This window comes from Lipotes vexillifer, unplaced genomic scaffold, assembly GCF_000442215.2.
Source record: "Lipotes vexillifer unplaced genomic scaffold, Lipotes_vexillifer_v1.1 scaffold1545, whole genome shotgun sequence".
In the NCBI taxonomy this organism is placed as follows: Eukaryota; Metazoa; Chordata; class Mammalia; order Artiodactyla; family Lipotidae; genus Lipotes; species Lipotes vexillifer.
In genome coordinates this window covers 239,124-263,575 of record NW_006789763.1, presented here as the reverse complement: position 1 = coordinate 263,575, position 24,452 = coordinate 239,124, and the positions used below count along the sequence as shown (strand labels likewise).

Genomic DNA, 24,452 nt, shown 5'->3' with positions numbered 1-24,452 from the left:
GAGGGCAGTGCTCTGCCTGCCTGTTTACACTCACAACACTGTCTCTCACACCTTCCCTTCCTCGTGAGCTGAGAGGCAGCAGTGCCGAGAATCGCTCAAGAACAGTAGAACAGTACGCTCTGTTCCCAAAGCAGTCTGCTCTTTGTAGCCGGGGCCACCGCAGAACAGGGGGCGCACGGCCCGCCTGCCGTTCCTGGCTGGGCTTCGCTCGTCTCCTCCATGTCAGCGCTGCCCAGTTCATTTTTAAGGCTCTGCCTAAACTGTCTCCAGGGAACCCATTTCATCATGAGGCAGTTCTTCCTATCAAAAAGGTCTTTCTCACTTCGAATTCTTTTAGTGCAATAATATTTTTCGGGTTACATTTTAAAATAATTGGTTGTTGTTAAACAATTCTAACATATAGGTTCTAACATGTAGAACCTTTACTTCTAAGAACACCTAACTCCCACTCTGGCACTCCATAAACTTATATACAAAATGATATGTTAAGACTAAAATAAATAAAATGTAGTGAGCTTTCTAACTTTAAAGGCTGGCGGAAGGGAAATGGTGGCTGTGCCGCCAGCCGTGCTGCCTAGTAGAGAACCCTGCTGCCGCTCGGCTGGAAGAACCAGCTTTTAGTGCATTTAAAAAATCCCAGTAGCTGTGGACTCTAAATTAGGAATATACATTGCACGAACAAGGAAACGGAATTAGGGGTAGGAGCCGCCAGTGAGCACTTCCATGCCGGCGCACGAGGCCTCCAGCAACGGGGAGTTAGTGGTCACGGCCCCAGGAGCCACAGGGCAGTCAGGGCTGCTGCGGAGATTTTCCCCGGGGAAGCAGAGAGAGTCTATTTTAGGAGAACTGAGACATGGTTTCCATCCTTTATCTAAGTGGTTTGTTGAGTGAGGAGAAACACAGAATGGCTGGCTTTCTCCCTCAGGGTTCTCCCTTCCTGCACATGAGGACAGAACCACGGCACTAATTGGTGATGATTAGTGCCACACTAAACGGGGGAGAGATGGGAAAACACGCCCCCCCGGGATGAACGTCTGCAAAGGATAAGAACCAGGTGGACGAGGCACTGCAGGCGGCCAGTCCAGGACAACAGGAGAGGGTGAGTGCCGGCTTAGTAGATGAATTCCTATTTATACGTTATTGCCAACCCGATAATTTGTACCTCTGAACTTTATTACCGCTTCTTTTGCCTTTATCCTAAATAATGCCCGTCATTAGGAATACTTATTTCACCACCGTGGTTATAGTTTAGTATTTCATTTTGAGATGAGGGAATAAGTGAATCAATATATTCAAAATATAACTCGTAATTAAGTCATGGGGTCTATTTATTCCAATAAAATGACTGATTACCCTTCACCATTAAAGTGAAAATCAGCAACTGAAGTGGGGGGCCTTGGCTGGGCTGAATTAAGAGGATGCATTGTGACGACCTCACTGTTTTTTTCAGCCTAAAAGTACTAAGAGGATATTAAAAAAACCCGGCAGTTAGACTTGAGAATAAGAAAAAAAAAGGATAACCAATCCCACACGCCCAGGGACAGCCCCCCAACAATGGTGACCCCAGGGGCAGGCTGTCTGTGCCAGCATGTCTCAGGGTCCTGAGATGTACGCTCTCCCCAACACAGCACCACTTCTGAAACCAAGCAACCTCACGACGCGTCCCCCCACACAGGGCGGCGGCTCTCGTGACTGCACCGGGGGAAGCAGGCACGGGTCACACCCTTCACGCAGGGTGAGGCTGAAGAGACTTCCAGGCCGCCCGCACTGCCAGACAGGACAGCTGGATGCAGGAGCTCTACCCAAACACAAGCCGAAGGGCCTGGTCTGCCCGGGCCTACAGGGCTGCTCAGAGGCAGGGCTTCCGTTATGTCCAGTCTCAGGGAGCGGCCAGCACCTGGGACATGTCAGGACAGGCATGTGTTCTGGCCTCTTCAGCTACACCCAAGGCGTTCCTGGGTGCACAGCTGGCGCAGGGGGCACGGACTCAACAACACAGAGGGAGTGGTTCGTGGATATTAACGACATGAGCCACAGAACTATTTCAGGAAAACATCACTTGGGCTGTTCAGAAAAGCGCGGTGGCCACCTGCTCTCTCTGCAGCCCAGCACCCTCTCCCCTACTTGCAAAAACACCGTTGATGTGGCCAGTGGCCCTTCCTGCCCCCTCAGTGCGTGAGTTCTGGGTGAAGATCTCCAGCTGAAGAAGGCAGACCAGAACATTCTGCCCTCCCCGGCCACCATGCTAGTTGAGCGAGAAGCACACGACCCGAGTCTGGCCCAGGTCAACAGATTCCAGGCCAGGCTGAGCGGGGCAGGTCTGCGGAGTGAGGCACTGAGACAGGGGCGGGAGGGAACAGAGCTGAGGAGCTCAGCCCGCCTGGGAGGCTGAGCCTGCAGAGAAACCCTCGAGACACACGCGAACCCCAAGCAAGCTGCGCCGCCCTCGCAACTCAGAGAGTGAACCCAATGAGTTACTGGGTTTGCTTAAGTCACTTGGGGGCAGTCGGGTGGTTTTCTAGCATGTGTAATCAGGGCCCTGACTGATGCAGCAATCCAGGCTTTTAAACTACTGGAAAGGAGATTTAAATACCCAGCTAGCTCTGTAATCTAGACCTGGCTGCAGTGATGGAAACGTACTGTTTCTGCGCTGCCCCCCACTGCAGTTAGCTACCGGCCATGTGCGGCTACTGAGCGCTTGAGATGTGGCCAGTGTGATCAAGGACCTGAATCCTGAATTTTAATTGAGTTAAGCTGAAATTGCCACGTGTGGCTGGTGGCCATACTGCACAGTGCACATCCTGAAGGAGTCAATGGCCCTGCTAATTTGTACTATAAATTATACGAAAACCCCAAGACCAAGTCATGCTGAGTCAACACCCTCCCTGCAGCCCCACACCTCCCTTGTCTGGTTTCTGAAGGCGCCTGGCTGAGGCTCTGCACAGGGCGACCCATGAGGAGGTGCCTGTGATGCCCGCGGGGGATACAGCAACAGAGCCGTATGGCAACCAGTGTCCAACAAGCAAAGTGGCCTTTTGGGGATGGAATGCTAATACTCCAGCAAAAATGATCAAAGCACAGATCATCATAGGTTGGTCTGAGTCATGACTGGCAAAATCAGGAAGGAACTTGAGAAAGATTAGTCATTTATAAGAGTATTTAAGGGCTTCCCTAGTGGTACAGTGGTTAGGAATCCGCCTGCCAATGCAGGGGACACGGGTTTGAGCCCTGGTCCGGGAAGATCCCACGTGCTGCGGAGCAACTAAGCCGGTGCGCCACAACTACTGAGCCTGCGCTCTAGAGTCCCTGAGCCACAACTACTGAGCCCATGAGCCACAGCTACTGAATCCCACATGCCTAGAGCCCGTGTTCCGCAACAAGAGAAGCCACCACAATGAGAAGCCCATGCACCACAATGAAGAGCAGCCCCCGCTCGCCGCAACTAGAGAAATCCCACGCGCAGCAACGAAGACCCTACGCAGCCAAAAATAAATAAGTAAATTTTTTAAAAAGAGTATTTAAAAACTTGTGCCCCTTATTTTGGTAACAGTGGGAAACAATACTGATCAGTCTTTGATCACAGTAAAGTATTTGTCAACAAATTAGCACACAAACTAGCAACTATTATTTCCTGCTGTGGGAAAATAAATTGCTCAAAAGCAGACTAACATACATTTTAAAATAAAATCTTATTTCTGAAGTAACACTTCATTAACCACGAAATGGGATAATTATATAAAGGACTCAAGATATATTATATGTTTGAAATCAGACTTTGAAATGCATCCTCTAAAACTGCATTTGCAAATGTCTACCAGTGCACATCAAGCCAGAGTCTCCCCAGTCGACCTCCCAGGCAGGGCAATCGCCCAGACCTGACTGCTGAGGCCTCTTTCCAGATGACCCTCTCCTGCCCTCTAATCAGCTGTGCCCGCTCAGAGTGCTGTTGCTGCCGTATCCATATTCTTCTGTGGAAATGTACTTGTACTGCCACGGTTCAGCCTCTCCCAGACCTGTCCCCATCACCGTGCTGGTTCTGCCCCTTCCTCCACGGACCCTTCATTCAGTGTGCGGTTGGGCCAATCACTGCTACCTGCGCAGGCTTCACCCGCCTCCACAGCCTGTGCGTCTTTGGCCCCAGACTGCCCTCGCCCCCGTCACATCTCCAAATGACCGTGGTTCCCCAAGACCCCACTCAGTCCCCAAGCACTCTATGGACCCTGCCCTGTGCCACCTCTGCTGTCCTGGGGGCCTGGGGCCCTCACCCTCTTGCTCAGAGTTGCTCTGTGCCCCGCAGGGCTGACCTGGTGGCAATGTCCACGGGCAGATGCCAACCACACGAATGCGACTGGTCACGGGATAAGAAACAGGCTTCTAATTCACATCCCAAAGCGCCCTGAATTATAACAGAGGCTCAACAAACATGGGTTGATTTTTGTTCCCCTTTCCTTTCCAAACTCTTGTTGGACCTGTGAACTTGGCACGATCATTAACTTGATAAAATTACTGTTATCTAAACAATGTCTTGAAGTCTGTTGTTACCACGTAAATGACGGCATGATTCAACAGGGATTCAATTCAAGACTTCTGATTTCTCTTTGTTTTGAATTAAGAGCACAAACAAACACACACCAAAAATGGGATGGCATATACACAGACTTCTAAGTACTACTTATGAACAGTGTTTCAAATATTTTATATACTGCTTAGAAATTTAACATACTAGTATCTGTCCACATCAATAAACACACTCCAAGGCATCATTAAAAGTTATACCTGAGTATGTAAAAATCACCTCTCCTACGAGACCGATGGAACCGAACAGACAACCATGCACTAACAGAGCATGTACAGCTGGGATTGAGTGTATAATAAAGGGGCCCTTGAACTAGTGCAAAAAGATGTGTGATTTAGTGGGTTGTGTTGTGTCTAGCTATATGCTCCCCAGAATGAAATAAATTCCCAGTGGGGCAGATTAAAAGACAAAAAGGAAACTGTTGGTAACTCTGGTGATACAGAGCTAACACAAAACAGGAGAGAAAAGCCAGCCAGCCAGGAGAAAAGTAAAGGCTATGGAAGGGGTTCACAGCAGGGGAATAAAAAGGCCACAAAACCCGTGAAAAGTTACTCAGTTAACACCTATAATTAAAATATGTAGGTTAAACCAGATACCATCTTTTCCCATCTAACAGACTCACAGAATTAAGGTGGATGACAGCCAGCCAGTGATGGCAGGGCGTGAAGACAGTTACACTCACTCACCAGAGACAAACAAAACGAAAACAAACCCCCCAAACTGCTATAATCGTTCTAGGCACTAATTTAGCAGTAAAATAAGTTAAAAAAAATTTTAAATCTGAAATTTAAAAATCAATTCCACGGTCAGGGATTTATCCTGTGGATATACTCACCTCAGTGAGTACAGAAAGCTTAAAGCAGCACTGCTATAACAGTAAAACCCCAGGAGCGGCTTGCATTTCCACCAGCAGGGAGGGGTGAACCAAGTATGGCACATGCAGGTGGTGCTTGATTTCAGGACTGATGCATGAAAGGACTGATAGTCACTCATTCTGTAAACAGTTACCAAGTGTCTATTACACACCAGGCACTACTCTGGCATTGATATGGAAAGATCCCTAGCAGAAGTGAAAAGAATGGAGATACCAGAATAATGGATAGGGCACAGTCCTATTACTGTAATATTCAAAACCTATACTTAGATAAATAGTCTGACGGGTGCCAGGGGCTTGGAGAGGGGAGTGGGGAGCTGGTGTTTAATGGGGACAGTTTCAGTTTGGGAAGATGGAAAAGTTCTGGAGATGGATGGTGGAGATGGCTGCACAACAACATGAATGTACTTAATGCCACTGAACTATATGCTTAAAAAGCGTTAAAATGATAAACTGCATGTATATTTTACGCAATAAAAAATGAATTAAAAACAGATACTTTGGAGACGGCGGGGAAGATGGCGGAAGAGTAAGACGCGGAGATCACCTTCCTCCCCACAGATACACCAGAAATACATCTACACGTGGAACAACTCCTACAGAACACCTACTGAATGCTGGCAGAAGACCTCAGCCCTCCCAAAGGGCAAGAAACTCCCCACGTACCTGGGTAGGGCAAGAGAAAAAAGAATAAACAGAGACAAAAGAATAGGGACGGGACCGGCACCACGGAGGTGCAGGGAGGAGCAGGGCGGAGACTGCGGGTGGCGGAGGGGGAAGCTTCGGAAACGCGGAGCAGAGCGCAGCCACAAGGGTGCGGAGGGCAAAGCGGAGAGATTCCCGCACAGAGGATCAGTGCCGACCGGCACTCACCAGCCCGAGAGGCTTATCTGCTCACCCCCCCGGGCTGGTGGGGCTGGAGCTGAGGCTCGGGGCTTCGGTCGGAGCGCAGGGAGAGGACTGGGGTTGGCGGCGTGAACACAGCGTGCAGGGGGTTAGTGCGCCACGGCTAGCCGGGAGGGAGTCCGGGGAAAAGTCTGGAGCTGCCGAAGAGGCAAGAGACTTTTTCTTGCCTCTTTGTTTCCCGGTGCGCGAGGAGAGGGGATTGAGAGCGCTGCTTAAAGGAGCTCCAGAGACGGGCGCGAGCTGCGGCTAAAAGCGCGGACCCCAGAGACGGGCAGGAGATGCTAAGGCTGCTGCTGCCGCCACCAAGAAACCTGTGTGCAAGCACAGGTCACTATCCACAACCCCTTCCGGGGAGCCTGTGCAGCCCGCCACTGCCAGGGTCCCGGGATCCAGGGAAAACTCCCCCGGGAGAACGCACGGCGCGCCTCAGGCTGGTGCAAAACGTCACGCTGGCCTCTGCCACCGCAGGCTGGCCCCGCATCGTGCCCCTCCCTCCCCCCGGCCTGAGTGAGCCGAAGCCCCCAAATCAGCGGCTCCGTTTTTTTTTTTCATTTTTATTTAAAAATAATATCCTAGCAAATTCTACCACCATTTGAATGATTAATAAAAAACAAAACTTTCATTTATTTTCTAGCACCTGAAAACATCTCTAAACCTTTCAACTAAAGTATGTATAGATGAATGTGCAGACCAAAGTAAAAGCATCAAGATAATCATATTTAAAAAGGAGCCAGGGGCTTCCCTGGTGGCTTAGTGGTTGAGAGTCCGCCTGCCGACACAGGGGATACGGGTTCGTGCCCTGGTCCGGGAGGATCCCACATGCCGCGGAGCGGCTGGGCCTGTGAGCCATGGCCGCTGAGCCTGCGCGTCCGGAGCCTGTGCTCCATAACGGGAGAGGCCACAGCAGTGAGAGGGCCGCGTACGGGAAAAAAAAAAAAAAAAAAAAAAAAGAGTCAGGATTAAAGGCGATGTCCTCCTTTTTAAAAGCATATTGCAGTATTCCAAGTACATATCCTTACTCTCAGCGGCTCCTTTAACCCCGTCCTATGTGAGTGAAGAACACACGCCCTCCTGCGACCTACACGCAGAGGCGGGGCCAAATCCAAAGCTGAGCCCCCGAGCTGTGTGAACAAAGAAGAGAAAGGGAAATCTCTCCCAGCAGCCTCAGGAGCAGCGGATTAAAGCTCCACAATCAACCTGATGTACCTGCATCTGTGGAATACATGAATAGACAGCGAATCATCCCAAATTCAGGAGGTGGACTTTGAGAGCAAGATTTATGATTTTTTCCCCTTTTCCTCTTTTTGTGAGTGTGTATGTGTATGCTTCTGTGTGAGATTTTGTCTGTATAGCTTTGATTTCACCATTTGTCCTAGGGTTCTGTCTGTTTTTTTTTAACTTAAAAATTTTTTTCTTAATATTTTTCATTTTAATAACTTTATTTTTTTTACTATATTTTATTTTCTTTTATCCTCTTTCTTTCTTTCTTTCTACTTTTTCACCCTTTTATTCTGAGCCGTGTGGATGAAAGGCTCTTGGTGCTGCAGCCAGGAGTCAGTGCTGTGCCTCTGAGGTGGAAGAGCCAGCTTCAGGACACTGGTCCCCAAGAGACCTCCCAGCTCCACGTAATATCAAATGGCGAAAATCTCCCAGGGATCTCCATCTCAACACCAACACCCAGCTTCACTCAATGACCAGCAAGCTACAGTGCTGGACACCCTATGCCAAACAACTAGCAGGACAGGAACACAACCCCACCCATTAGCAGAGAGGCTGCCTAAAATCATAAGTCCACAGACACCCCAAAACACACCACCAGATGTGGACCTGCCCACCAGAAAGACAAGATCCAGCCTCATCCACCAGAACAGGCACTAGTCCCCTCTACCAGGAAGCCTACACAACCCACTGAACTTTAGCCACTGGGGACAGACACCAAAAACAACAGGAACTCCGAACCTGCAGCCTACAAAAAGGAGACCCCAGACAAAGCAAAATGAGAAGACAGAGAAACACACAGCAGATGGAGAAGCAAGATAAAAACCCACCAGACCTAACAAATGAAAAGGAAATAGGCAGTCTACCTGAATAAGAATTCAGAATAATGATAGTAAAGATGATCCAAAATCTTGGAAATAGAATAGAGAAAATGCAAGAAACTATGACAAGGACCTAGAAGAACTAAAGATGAAACAAGCAACGATGAACACCACAATAAATGAAATTAAAAATACTCTAGAAGGGATCAATAGCAGAATAACTGAGGCAGAAGAACGGATAAGTGACCTGGAAGATAAAATAGTGGAAATAACTACTGCAGAGCAGAATAAAGAAAAAAGAATGAAAAGAACTGAGGACAGTCTCAGAGACCTCTGGGACAACATTAAACGCACCAACATTCGAATTATAGGGGTTCCAGAAGAAGAAGAGAAAAAGAAAGGGACTGAGAAAATATTTGAAGAGATTATAGTAGAAAACTTCCCTAATACGGGAAAGGAAATAGTTAATCAAGTCCAGGAAGCACAGAGAGTCCCATACAGGATAAATCCAAGGAGAAATACGGCAAGACACATATTAATCAAACTGTCAAAAATTAAATACAAAGAAAGCATATTAAAAGCAGCAAGGGGGGCTTCCCTGGTGGCGCAGTGGTTGAGAATCCACCTGCCAGTGCAGGGGACACGGGTTCAAGCCCTGGTCTGGGAGGATCCCACATGCCATGGAGCAACTAGGCCCGTGAGCCACAACTACTGAGCCTGTGCTCCGCAATCAGCAAGGATCTCATTCAGATTTGATGGAGAAATTAAAACCTTTACAGACAAGCAAAAGCTGAGAGAGTTCAGCACCACCAAACCAGCTTTACAACAAATGCTAAAGGAACTAAATACGCCAAGACACATATTAATCAAACTGTCAAAAACTAAATACAAAGAAAGCATATTAAAAGCAGCAAGGGAAAAACAACAAATAACACACAAGGGAATCCCCATAAGGTTAACAGCTGATCTTTCAGCAGAAGCTCTGCAAGCCAGAGGGACTGGCAGGACATATGTAAAGTGATGAAGGAGAAAAACCTGCAACCAAGATTACCCTACCCAGCAAGGATCTCATTCAGATTTGATGGAGAAATTAAAACCTTTACAGACAAGCAAAAGCTAAGAGAGTGCAGCACCAGCAAACCAGCTTTACAACAACTGCTAAAGGAACTTCTCCAGGCAAGAAACACAAGAGAAGGAGAAGGCCTACAATAACGAACCCAAAACAATTTAGAAAATGGGAATAGGAACATACATATCGATAATTACTTAAATGTAAATGGACTAAATGCTCCCACCAAAAGACACAGATTGGCTGAATGGATACAAAAACAAGACCCATATATATGCTGTCTACAAGAGACCCACTTCAGACCTAGAGACACATACAGACTGAAAGTAAGGGGATGGAAAAAGATATTCCATGCAAATGGAAACCAAAAGAAAGCTGGAGTAGCAATTCTCATATCAGACAAAATAGACTTTAAAATAAGGACTATCAGAAGAGACAAAGAAGGACACTACATAATGATTAAGGGATCGATCCAAGAAGAAGATATAACAATTGTAAATATTTATGCACCCAACATAGGAGCACCTCAATACATAAGGCAAAAACTAGCAGCAATAAAAGGGGAAATCGACAGTAACACATTCATAGTAGGGGACTTCAACACCCCACTTTCACCAATGGACAGATCATCCAAAATGAAAATAAATAAGGAAACACAAGCTTTAAATGATACATTAAACAGGATGGACTTAATTGATATTTATAGGACACTCCATCCAAAAACAACAGAATACACATTTTTCTCAAGTGCTCATGGAACATTCTCCAGGATAGATCATATCTTGGGTCACAAATCAAGCCTTGGTAAATTTAAGAAAATTGAAATTATATCAAGTATCTTTTCCGACCACAACGCCATGAGATTAGATATCAATTATAGGAAAAGAGCAGTAAAAAATACAAACACATGGAGGCTAAACAATACACTACTTAGTAACGAAGTGATCACTGAAGAAATCAAAGAGGAAATTAAAAAATACCTAGAAACAAATGACAATGGAGATACAACGACCCAAAACCTATGGGATGCAGCAAAAGCAGTTCTAAGAGGGAAGTTTATAGCAATACAAGCCCACCTTAAGAAGCAGGAAACATCTCGAATAAACAACCTAACCTTGCACCTCAAGCAATTAGAGAAAGAAGAACAAAAAAACCCCAGAGTTAGCAGAAGGAAAGAAATCATAAAAATCAGATCAGAAATAAATGAAAAAGAAATGAAGGAAACAATAGCAAAGATCAATAAAACTAAAAGCTGGTTCTTTGAGAAGATTAACAAAATTGATAAACCATTAGCCAGACTCATCAAGAAAATAAGGGAGAAGACTCAAATCAATAGAATCAGAAATGAAAAAGGAGAAGTAACAACTGACACTGCAGAAATACAAAAAATCATGAGGGATTACTACAAGCAACTCTATGCCAATAAAATGGACAATCTGGAAGAAATGGACAAATTCTTAGAAATGCACAAACTGCCAAGACTGAATCAGGAAGAAATAGAAAATATGAACAGACCAATCACAAACACTGAAATTGAAACTGTGATTAAAAATCTTCCAACAAACAAAAGCCCAGGACCAGATGGCTTCACAGGCGAATTCTATCAAACATTTAGAGAAGAGCTAACACCTATTCTTCTCAAACTCTTCCAAAATATAGCAGAGGGAGGAACACTCCCAAACTCATTCTACGAGGCCACCATCACCTTGATACCAAAACCAGACAAGGATGTCACAAAGAAAGAAAACTACAGGCCAATATCACTGATGAACATAGATGCAAAAATCCTCAACAAAATACTAGCAAACAGAATCCAACAGCACATTAAAAGGATCATACACCATGATCAGGTGGGGTTTATTCCAGGAATGCAAGGATTCTTCAATATACACAAATTAATCAATGTGATACACCGTGTTAACAAATTGAAGGAGAAAAACCATATGGTCATCGCAATAGACGCAGAGAAAGCTTTCAACAAAATTCAACACCGATTTATGATAAAAACCCTCCAGAAAGTAGGCAGAGAGGGAACTTTCCTCAACATAATAAAGGCCATATATGAGAAACCCACAGCCAACATCATCCTCAATGGCGAAAAACTGAAAGCATTTCCACTAAGGTCAGGAACAAGACAAGGTTGCCCACTCTCACCACTCTTATTCAACATAGTTTTGGAAGTTTTAGCCACAGCAATCAGAGAAGAAAAGGAAATAAAAGGAATCCAAATCGGAAAAGAAGAAGTAAAGCTGTCACTGTTTGCAGATGACATGATACTATACATAGAGAATCCTAAAGATGCTACCAGAAAACTACTAGAGCTAATCAATGAATTTGGTAAAGTAGCAGGATACAAAATTAATGCACAGAAATCTCTGGCATTCCTATATACTAACGATGAAAAATCTGAAAGTGAAATCAAGAAAACACTCCCATTTACCATTGCAACAAAAAGAATAAAAGTATCTGGGAATAAACCTACCTAAGGAGACAAAAGACCTGTATGCAGAAAATTATAAGACACTGATGAAAGAAATGAAAGATGACACAAATAGATGGAGAGATATACCATGTTCTTGGATTGGAAGAATCAACACTGTGAAAATGACTCTACTACCCAAAGCAATTTACAGATTCAGTGCAATCGCTAGCAAACTACCACTGGCATTTTTCACAGAACTAGAACAAAAAATTTCACAATTTGTATGGAAACACAAAAGACTCCGAATAGCCAAAGCAATCTTGAGAAAGAAAAATGCAGCTGGAGGAATTAGGCTCCCTGACTTCAGACTATACTACAAAGCTACAGTAATCAAGACAGTATGATACTGGCACAAAAACAGAAATATAGATCAATGGAACAGGATAGAAAGCCCAGAGATAAACCCACACACATATGGTCACCTTATCTTTGATAAAGGAGGCAAGAATATACAGTGGAGAAGAGATAGCCTCTTCAATAAGTGGTGCTGGGAAAACTGAACAGCTACATGTAAAAGAATGAAATTAGAACACTTCCTGACACCACACACAAAAATAAACTCAAAATGGATTAAAGACCTAAATGTAATGCCAGACACGATAAAACTCTTAAGAGGAAAACATAGGCAGAACACTCTATGACATACATCACAGTAAGATCCTTTTTGACCCACCTCCTAGAGTAATGGAAATAAAACCAAAAATAAACAAATGGGACCTAATGAAACTTAAAAGCTTTTTGCACAGCAAAGGAAACCATAAAAAAGATGAAAAGACAACCCTCAGAATGGGGGAAAATATTTGCAAACGAAGCAACTGACAAAGGATTAATCTCCAAAATATACAAGCAGCTCATGCAGCCCATATCCAAAAAACAAACAACCCAATCCAAAAATGGGCAGAAGACCTACATAGACATTTCTCCGAAGAAGATATACAGATTGCCAACAAACACATGAAAGGATGCTCAACATCACTAATCATTAGAGAAATGCAAATCAAAACTACAATGAGGTATCACCTCACACCGGTCAGAATTGCCATCATGAAAAAATCTACAAACAATAAATGCTGGAGAGGGGGTGGAGAAAAGGGAACCCACTTATACTGTTGGGGGGAATGTAAACTGATATAGCCACTATGGAGAACAGTATGGAGGTTCCTTCAAAAACTAAAAATAGAACTACCATACGACCCAGCAATCCCACTCCTGGGCATAAACCCTGAGAAAATCATAATTCAAAGAGTCATGCACCCCAATGTTCACTGCAGCATTATTTACAAAAGCCAGGACATGGAAACAACCTAAATGCCCACCAACAAACAAATGGATAAAGAAGATGTGGTACATATATACAATGGAATATTACTCAGCCATAAAAAGAAATGAAATTGAGTTATTTGTAGTGAGGTGGATGGACCTAGAGTCTGTCATACAGAATGAAGTAAGTCACAAAGAGAAAAAGAAATACCGTATGCTAACACATATATATGGAATCTAGAAAAACAAAAAGGGTTCTGAAGAACCTAGGGGCAGGACAGGAATAAAGACGCAGATGTAGAGAATGGCCTTGAGGACACAGGGAGGGAGAAGGGGAAGCTGGGACGAAGTGAGAGAGTGGCATGGACATATATACGCTACCAAACGTAAAACAGATAGCTAGTGGGAAGCAGCTGCATAGCACAGGGAGATCAGCTTGGTGCTTTGTGACCACCTAGAGGGGTGGGATAGGGAGGATGGGAGGGAGACGCAAGAGGAAGGAGATATGGGGATATATGTATATGTATAGCTGATTTCCTTTGTTACACAGCAGAAACTAACACACCATTGTAAAGCAATTATACTCCAATATAGATATTAAAAAAACCCCAAAACAAACAAAAACCCCACAGTTTTATTAGAAAATATAGATGCAACCACGTAACATAATGGGTTACAGTATCTGTGTATGCAGATACCTTTTAATTAAGCCCTATATTCCCACGCAAATGACATCAAAACAATAAAGGAAATTAAAGTAGCCCACTCACACCCCTCCCATGTGGCAGCTCCCTCACCTTCTTAAGTTCCCTGCCCCACCCCTGCCCGCACTATATGCATGTTTTTACATATGCAGCCATAAACGTGGAGCTGTTCTGTATTCTGCCTCTCCCCGCTTTTCTATCTGTGGCGGTTTTAGCGGCTGCATGTTTTCATTACTGCCCTGGCGCAGAGGTGCTCCCAAAGCCAGGGCATGACTGCAGGTGCTTTTCTAGGCCCGCCTGCCTTTGGCCTCCCCAGGCGGCCGCCTCTCGAAGCGGCACAGGGAAGCACAGAAGCGGCCAGGCCGGTGCTCCAGCAGGTGGCCGTGTGCCCAGGAGGACGGCAAGGGCGCCCAGCCCGCCAGGGCGCAGCCCACAGTCCACAGGCTCTCACGGAAGCTGGCATTCGTGCTCCCCAGACTGATCCAGCTATTAATTTTGAGGTCTCCTGCCAGATTTGAATTTCAGACAGACTCCTGAGGTGAGAAAGCTGATTCGACCTTCAACAGAATGCTGAAAATCTGAACTCAGAATGCTGCTTTCCATGGAGAAGCAAATAAACCAGTGGCTACGTGCGGCAAAAATCAGTTTTTAGTAACGGCCTTAGACGCTCAGAAATGTCAACATAATTAACGTAAAAAACACACAGCGCCCCTTCTACGTTACAGGAAAAAGGCAGCTGCGAAAGACGTCTGGGGACCGCTGGAGAAGTGGGGCAGGCCGTGTTCTGAGCAGCCCCATGCCCCACGCCCCACTGCCATTTGAAGGGAGGAAATGGGCCGGGGACTAAGCTCCGGTTCTACAGCTTAGGAAAGAGTTGTGAGGATCTGACCCCTTTAAGAGAAGACGACGGTAACCATTTTTAATTAAAGTGCTGCTATTAACACAGACCCCTGAGTAAGGTTCTTGACCGTCAGTGTGAGCTCAAGGGCTACTGCTGTGGCAGGAGCATCAGCGCTCTGGTGAGCCTGTCCAGGCCCGAGGCGGCCCTCACACCCGAAGCTGTCCTGCAGCTCCTGGGAGGGTCACCATGAAGCACAGGCTCCCAGCCTGGGCCCAGAGGTCCGCGTCCCTGCACTGCGCCCAGTATCTGCTGTGCGTGTGTGTTCAGGGAGGTTTGCTCAGGTTCTTACTGACCCCGGCTACACGGCACACACAGGCCTCATGTTATTGTACTTCACAGATACCGCGTTTCTTTTGTTTGGTTTTTTTTTTTTTTTTACAAATTGAAGGTTTGTGGCAACTCTGCGTGATCAAGTTTATCAGGGCCACCTTCCCAACAGCATTTGCTTATTTCATGTCTCTGTGTCACATTTTGGTAATTCTCGTAAGGTTTCAAACTTTTTCATTATTAGATCTGTGATCAGTGATGTTACTTTTGCAAAAAGATTACCACTCGCTGAAGGCTCAGATGATGGTTGGCACTTTTTAGCAATAAAGGGATTTTAAATTGAGGTATGTATATATTTTTCAGACATAATGCTATTGCACACTTCATAGACTACAGTATAATGTAAACATAACTTTTATACACACTGGGAAACCAAGAAATGCATGGGATTTGCTTCACTGCTATGGTCTGGAACTGAAACCATGGTATCTCCGAGGTCTGCCCGGAAGAGCACGTGATCCCACATGGCAGAAGAGCGGGGTCTGCTCACAGCCTTCATGCAGGCCTGAGAGCTGAGTGGCCAGAGGAATCCACACCCAGGTCCTATTACCAAGCACGCTTTGCCCAGAACACAGGTGTGGACTCTTGTTCAACTTACCTCTACGCTGAAAGGGTTTTCTTCCACTTTCCCGACTTCTGCTTCTGGCAGAGGATTTTTTAAGGTTTGTAAGAATAAAGCTGCTTTCCTTTTACGTTCTGCTTGAAGCTGTTTCTCCTTTGACTCCTTAGACGCCTGGGCAAGCTTTTCCCTGGCAGCAGCTGCCAGTCGGTCCTCCAACTTTTGCTTTGCTTAAGGAATAAATAGAAAAAAAGATGTTTAGAGCAAGCAGTACTGTATAAATATCTTGCTACCTTAATTTCCATGGGCAGTAAAAGAGTCATGAAATATAATGCAGTTATTTTAAAACATGAATATGATACAGGTTTCAGGAAAGGTCAACAGATCGGGCAAACAGAATTCTCAGAGAATTAGTTTATAACGCTTACTATTGGTACTTCTCATATTTTACATTCAAAATCCAAGTCAGAAAGTTGATGGGATTCCACAGCAGTGAAACCTGAAATGATGAAAACCTTGGAATGGTTCTCATAAACATGTGCCCAAATTACCAGGTAAGGAACACCGTGAAAAGTGTTTTATTCCAAATGATCTGACACACCGTTCAGTTCACACGCAATAAATGCAGATTTAGGTACACATGCATGAACACAAGTGTGCTCGGGGAGAGCAGCACAATGCTAGTTCCCGAGAGCAGAGCATCCTGCGGTTAAAGAATTACCTTCCATCAATGTTGCGTGATCTGTTTGTGTATACAAAGAAAAATTAATTCACAAAACCAGTCAGAACAGATAAATACTGCAAACGCAACTGTTAATTCACTACTTTAGTGAGAGCAGAACAGAATTTATTTTGGAGGAGGGACAGAATACGACAAGACGTTCCCCACAAACACTGCTAGCCATGCGTCAGAGGCAAGCGGTGGCCACACCGTGACCCCTGAAGACGAGCCACAGCCTGAAAACCAGCTTGGGCCCCAGCACCTTCAAGGGTCCGATGGTTCTGCAGGGAGACGGCCTCGCAAAGAGGCGTCTCCCAGCTTGGAACATTAGCCCGAGCTGGGCGCACAGGCTGAGCATTTGCCCCAAGGCTGCCATTAAAGCCTTCCTGGCCACCCTCAGCTGATCCTCTGAAAACAAATCGCTGAGGGCACTGCATCTGAGCTTAATGAACAGCAGTGCTCCTCACTCCACAGAGAACTTCTCAGGTGAGCCAAAGCATCCCACAGCTCCCCAGTGGCTCTGATTTCCAAAGGCTGGAGACTCTAGTTGGCAGTCTCGTATTTTCGGCTTAGTAGGTTAATCTTGTATTTATGTACTTTTCTTTTAAGAAGTTTAAAACATATTGACAAACCTTGCTTTGCTTCTAGCTCCTCCTGGGTAAGTTGAGGCCGCTTCTCCTCAACAACTACACAGGGTGGGGCAACTGCCGGGTTAGTGTTTGTAGCACTACTAGAACTTTCTTGGCCTTCTTTGCTTTCTTCATCATCATCACTGTCATCATCTAGCTTAACACGATTTTTTTCCAGGGGAAGTAGATCATTTTCTTTGGCCTTGATTGCAAAGCTTATTGGAGCAAATGACGCTATTGAGAAAAGGTGAAAATGGTAATACATTTTTAAGTAACTGGAAGCACAGAGCAGAAATCTACACGGGCCCCACCATCCACATGAGCATCAGCTGGTGGAGCAATGTCTTGAGTGGAGCCACATCTTATGCAGAGGGAGGTTCTAGGGGCCGCAGGCAGTGCCTGTGATGTCAGAGGGCATTTAAGAGGACATCACACGTGCTGAGCCTGATGGAGGGGAAGGCAGAGCACCGGCTCCATCTCGGGCCACGTCAGGATGCACACACTGGGTGCCAGCTGGGGTCACTCTACGGGCAAATGGTCAATTTTTGTTGGTGTTTTCCTTTTTTTTCTGGGCTCAGCACATTGCTGAGTTTGCAGAAGTAAGCATATGATGGGACTCCACTATTAAAAGGTACTTCTAAAAAATCCCAACCATATAAGGTAACCTTTTCTTACAAAAGCAAGCTGCAGAAACTGTTCCTTTATTCAGCAAACGTTTGACTGGGTGCCTACTTTGTGCTAGGCGTTATGTCAGACTATTCTCTGCACCTTTAAGAAAATTTTAAACCTAGTGTAACAAAAATTTAGGTGGTTCAATTTTTCTCTCCTAGAATATTTGGAATTTTTAATTGAAGAGAAAATACAAAGGCCCCAAAGGAAACAACCTTCTTCCCCTCCCCCCGCCTACTCGGCACCCCTCGCTGAGTCCCTGCCTCCTCACACTATGGCAAATGGCTCCTAACAACACCTAACTGGTTGTAATGAGATACTTTATTTTTAAAAACCATGTGTTATTACTGATGAAAGCTATTCAAGGAAACCACGGCGAAGGGCAATGTCAAGTGCAGTGCAAACAGGCTGACTCTGAGAGGGTAGTGGATCTGGGTTACCGAAGGCAGGTCCACAGCTGTAACTGTGGAGGTGAGCTCACCCAGCTGGCCCCCCTGCCCCGCCACCCTGGGCTTCTCCACTTTCAGCATTTTACGGTTCCAAACCCAAGCGTCACTTGAAGCTGGTAAATAACCCAGATCTTTGACATATAATCATCTCTCGTCAATAATCTCTCAAGCTACACAGCACACCCCAAGATGTTAAATGTCAGCAAAATGATATTTTATAAGTCAGAATGAAAAGGGGGCAAAATCAGTCTCTGGGGTGATTATGCAACGCCATGCACTTGCACTGTACGTGGTGCGCTGCGGTCTACCTTCCTAACAACCCCCAAACAAAGATATAACACAGGGTGGCAAGCACACTTTGCTGGGAGAGTCAATATTAACCATTTTACCGTGGTTATGTTAAGAATGGCCCTTATCTTTTGGAGATAAATGCGATCACACTGATGAATAAAATGCCACGATGTTGGGATCTGCTTCAGAATATCCTGGGGGTGGGCTGGACTGAGAATTCTAAGATGTGTCCTGCGTCGGCCACGGGCGCTGGATGCTAGCACTGCGTGTGGCGGCATGTGACTATTACACCAGGCTCTGTTTCTGTACTTGTTTGATATTCTCCGTAAGAAAATACTTTCATAATGTTAACCATTCATAGCCTCTAGTAATACGGTCTCTTTAAGAATAGAGTCAAGGAAACAGAGAAGAGAAAACTTCAGTGAAATGTTAATCAAAATGACTCAAGTTAACTTGGGCTAAAGTATATTATATCACGAAACAATTTTAAAACAATTACTCCCAATCTCTTCCTCCAAACTAAAAAATATGCAATCAACAAATACATTAAAACGAAAACTTCTGGAACACAGTTTAATGCATGTCGAATACGGTGCCAAACAGCACCGTTCGATACATACTTTAAAGTGATTTAGGGACTTCCCTGGTGGTGCAGGGGTTAAGAATCCACCTGCCAATGCAGGGGACATGGGTTCGAGCCCTGGTCCGGGAAGGTCCCACATGCCGCGGAGCAACTAAGCCCGTGCGCCACAGCTACTGAGCCTGCGCTCTAGAGCCTGTGAGCTGCAAGTACTGAGCCCACGTGCCACAACTACTGAAGCCCGTGAGCCCTAAAGCCCATGTCCGCAACAAGAAGCCTGTGCACTGCAATGAGGAGTAGCCCCTGCTCGCCACAACTAGAGAAAGCCCACGCGCAGCAACGAAGACCCAACGCAGCCCCAAAAATAAATAAATAAAAAAATTTATATTAAAAAAATAGTGACGTAATAAAAGAACTGACTAATGTGCAGTCTCCACGCCTCACCTCACTTAACATTTGCAATCCCCGGAGGAGACAGATACTATCAGGCCTCCCCATTTACGATAAGGAAACTGAGGCTAAAAAGGTCAAGTAACCTTCCCAGCATAGCTCAGCAGAAAGCAGGGGATCAGGAGCTATTTTCTCTGTAGAATTTATTCAATTGCACAGCTACTGCTTCCACCTGGAGCCTTATCTGCAACTCACATCACAACGCGTGAAAAGCGCTTCCTACAGCCTTCAGCGGTCTCCTGTCGTGTTAAGGATGAGCAGCAGCTGTGGAGGGGCCCCTCTCCCACTCCCCCTTCTGCACTGCGCTCCAGCCCCGCCCTGCTTTCTGCGTGGAGCCGTCATCCTTTTCTCATGCCTGGCTTTCTTGCTCGTCTCATCTCAAATGAAGCCTCTCCTCAGACAGGCCCTGCCCGGCCTCTCTCCTTCACGCCATTCTTGACGTTCTGTGCTGTGTGTGTGGTCTGGTTACCCCGGAACCTGGAGCGGGCAGGACCGCAGGACTAACGTGGCCCCGGTGTGCACTGATGCAGAGTAGCCTGTGCTCAGGAAACACACGTGAGTGAGCCGACGGTGCCCGGCCCTCCACCTTCCACATCAAATATGCTTCCTTTCTTAAGGTATCAAGTTTCATTACTAACTTTTAACTTCTAAGGAAATACATATTCTCTATGGGAAATTTTGAAAACACAGGTGGACAAAATGAAAGACCAACTGCTATTCCGACACGGGAAAGAAACGATCTGAACACAATGGTTCCGAAGCATGTACGTGCGCATGTGTACAAACACATGAAAAATGGGACCATACTTTATAGCCTGCTGTTTTCACTTAGTAAGCGACACCTTTCCATAGAATAAGTTTAGACATCTTTCCATGTCAACATACATCATTTTAATAAATGGCAATAATATTTCTTAGTATGGACATGCCAACTGATTTCAGTCTCCCATGATGGTTCCCAATTTTTTATTTTTAAAAGCCCACGAGCCTTGGGAGGAACACCTGGTCGAGACGTCCTGGTGAGCCAGACGTTTCTAGGAGTGGGAGGGCATCTGCATTTAGGGTCTGGTCCCCATCATCGGGCTCTCCCCTGGAGAGGCCTTACCGACAACACTCCAAGGACAACGCGTGAGTGAGGGTCCTGCCACTCGCACCCTCTCTGTTACTTTCTAACTTTACAAAATTGGAGGCAAAGAACAGTATCTTGTTAGTGAGGATGTATTTTAAAAGTTTAGGACTTCCCTGGTGGTGCAGTGGTTAAGAATCCACCTGCCAGTGCAGGGGACATGGGTTCGAGCCCTGGTCCAGGAAGATCCCACATGCTGCAGAGCAACTAAGCCCACGCGCCACAACTATTGAGCCCGTGCTCTAGAGCCTGCGAGTCACAGCTACTGAGCCTGCATGCCGCAACTACTGAAGCCTGTGCTCCGCAACAAAAGCCACCACAATGAGAAGCCCGCGTACCACAACGAAGAGTAGCCCCTGCTCGCCGCAACTAGAGAGAGCCCATGCGCAGCAATGAAGACCTGAGGCAGCCAAAAAAAAAAAAAGTTTATTCACTGACCGTTTTCCTTCTTTTGTGAACTACCTTTTCATGTCCTTTGTTTTTCTACTGCAGTGACTTTTCTTACTGATTTACAAGAGCTCTTTCTATAGTAAGGACTTTGACCTTTGTCTTCTGTTATATTAGCCATCACTGCTATCCTGACATTTGTCTTTCAACTTTATACAGGCCCAGTTCCCATCAGACCTATCTTTATCATTCATGGCTTCAATTCTTAGAAAATCCTTTCCACTCTGACTAGAAAAAAATTACCTTTATTTTCTTCTACTTCATGATTTTATTTCTTATGTTTAAACACTTAAATCTATCTGGAATCACTATAATTGTCAGAGGTAATGTGAGAGTCTTATTTTTTTCACAATGGAGAGCCTGTTTTTGCAACGTCAATTACTGTCATACTAGGGAAGCTTTATCATAAAAATCTCAGGAAATGTTGGTGCTTTTCCAGCATCTGTTAGCAAGGTAAGACTGTCCTTGGAGATTTTTCTGGTGGGATGCCGCATTGGGATGGCTGCAAGGAACCCCACCTGCTCATACCCGCTCTCACTGTCATTACAAGCTTGCGTCCATTTGAGGTGCTAACATCTGGGTTTCCCAGGGGTCCTGGCCTGCAGACTGCTAAGCTTTATGGGGTTAAGGTGCTAGGGCTGGAGAGCTTCCTAACTTTCCATCTTTGGGCTCTGGAGTAGCTTTAATCAGACAGGCTTTTCTCTTTCTTGAGGGAAGTTACCTTGACCTTGACTTTGTCCCGGCCTGCCTGCTTTTAGAGGTATTTCACTGACCAATGTTTTCTAAATTTTTTCAGGCCTATAGATCTGTCGTCTTACTGCCTCTCTGGAGACATTTTAGCAATTGATCAATATATTTTCTTAGACAATTTTTTTCAGTTATTTTCAAATTTATTCAAATTTAGTTAAATATATTGTTCTCGTGTACTTAAAAAATACCGTGTTTTCTCTCTCATTATGCTGTGCATTTGCTCTTTTTTCTATATTAAACTTGGACGATGATGCTAAGTTTTACTGGTCTTTTATTATATCCTCACCCATTTCTGCTTTGATTTTTATTGATTCTCCTTTTCTGCTTTTCTTACATGCATTTTATAGAAAGTTTCTCCCTAGGTTCTTGACTTGAATGCTTGCTTTGTTTTCACTTTCTCTTCACCAACATAAGCACATGAGGTTGTAGGTTTTCTTTAAGTTTTCACTGCATCTGATAAGTCTGGATAATATTCTCACTGCTCTCACCTTCCCTGACCGATCAACTTCAGGGCATTGACACGTCTGTAAGAACCTTTGTCCTCCAGCATTCAGAACACTTTTCATTCCAAATTTCAGATAGATCTTAACTACCTAGCGTTTAATGCTATAGATACACGTCCGATGTGCCAGCCTGCTTTTCCTCCCCCGTGAAGGACAACCTATTTTCCTATCTGGATGCTTTCCCTTCCATCTCTACCCTTTTCCTTGGAAATTTGAGGAAAATTTTGAACTTGTCTTCTCACCCAATCTGAGTTTTAGTGTTTTTATTATATTTTACAGTTTGGCAATCATTTTCTAAACAATCTTTTCCAGACGTCAGATTATCGGTTGCACTGATCCTACAGTACCTTTAATTCTGTGAGAATACACATCAGAGACTAAAAGAATTTTCCTGTCACTTAGTAACTGTTTCCAAGGTGCCCACGTGCTCCGAGGCTCGGATCATGTCCTCCTGAGCTCCTGCCTCTTTGCGGAGCCGCGACTCTGTCTCCTCGTCCTCACCCTGACGGAGCTGAGGGCGGGGTGTGTGCTTTCGGACACCCGCAGGTCTCGGGCGCCTCAGGCTCAGAGGGCACGACGAGGGAAGCGGTGAGCGAGCGCTATTTTGTCTGCAGAATCCCAGGGCGCCTGCTCCTGGGAGCGGGGAGGGCGCTCCAGGCGGGGCTGGCCCGCTGCGCCCCGACCACACCCTGCTGGGGCCCCGCTGCCCCCTGGATGCTCCTGGTGGTTCTGGCCTTCTGCCCGCCCCCTTCTTTGGTTTGACAGTGGTTCCCGGGGTCACTGCCACTGAGTCCCCAAATGTCCTGCTCTCTCCTATGAACTGAAGTCCAGGTGGCCTGGCCTGTCCTTCTTAAACATGAACAGTACCTCCCCCTGCTTCTGGAGCTGTAACTGTTTTTACTGTCTCCTTACTAATACATTCCTTTGGTTATTCCAATGAGAGCTGAAGGCGGCTGGGAAGGGTGAGAGATTAAACACGTGTGCTCAGGTGACCTCCTGGACTGAGAGGCTCATAGGCACTTCCATGCTTTCCTAAATCACTGAAGCTTCCTAGTTACCCATCTGGGTCATTTTGATTACTCTTGATCGCCATCTTTGTATCAGAAAAGGCATCTGTATGCACAGAAAAGGCCTTCCTGCAATCCTGGCCCATCCTGCCCATTCCGCATCTCCTCTGCATTTCCTTTAACCCGGGCACTGGCTCCTGCACCGCCCGGCCACGCCCCCTCCTCCACTTCAGGCCACCAGCTCCACCCTGAATCCCCCGCATGGCTTCTCTGCCTCGATCCCTTCACACACTCACCATACTGCATAAAGTGATTCCTCTGATCTAAGCCGCAAGGTGTGCTGTCCCTGCTGGAAGCCCTGGGACCCGCCAGGAAAGCAGAACCCCACGAGCTGACCATGGTTACCTGGGCAGGTGTGCCCCCCTTGACACCCGGGTCCCTCAGACCACTTCCCGTCTCTGAACAGGCCACACGGCTCAGACCACGCTGTCCCGCCTGGGAGCTCCTCTGGCTCTGGGAACCCTCTTCCCTCTGCACAGCCCTTCTCATTCCCACCTGGTGCAACTCACTGCTTCTTCACACGTCCAACCACAGAGTTCTCTGCTACCGTGCCTGTGTCAGCTTTTTTTTTTTGCGGTACGCGGGCCTCCCACCGCTGTGGCCTCTCCCATCGCGGAGCACAGGCTCCGGACGCGCAGGCTCAGCGGCCACGGCTCACGGGCCCAGCCGCTCCGCGGCACGTGGGATCTTCCCGGACCGGGGCACGAACCCGCGTCCCCTGCATCGGCAGGCGGACTCCCAACCACTGTGCCACCAGGGAAGCCCTGTGTCAGCTTTTTTTTGTTTCTGTTTATTTATATTTGCTCTTTTCATGTATGTCTGTCCTGGTAGATGAAAACTCCTCCCAAGAACATAAAAGGTAACTGAGGGGCTTCCCTGGTGGCGCAGTGGTTGAGAGTCCGCTTGCCGATGCAGGGGACGCGGGTTCGTGCCCCGGTCCGGGAAGATCCCACGTGCCGCGGAGCGGCTGGGCCCGTGAGCCGTGGCCGCTGAGCCTGCGCGTCCGGAGCCTGTGCTCCGCGATGGGAGAGGCCACAGCGGTGGGAGGCCCGCGTACTGCAAAAAAAAAAAAA

At 46.2% G+C, this 24,452-nt stretch overlaps 1 protein-coding gene across 1 annotated transcript in view; it reads right to left on the bottom strand.

Moving 5' to 3' along the window:
• Positions 1 to 24,452, bottom strand: part of SFSWAP (splicing factor SWAP) — an 81,293-nt gene that overhangs the window by 21,120 nt on the left and 35,721 nt on the right. The window contains 2 exon segments of the mRNA XM_007462792.1: positions 15,737 to 15,927; positions 17,051 to 17,281. Coding sequence (XP_007462854.1) covers positions 15,737 to 15,927; positions 17,051 to 17,281 — 422 coding nt within the window.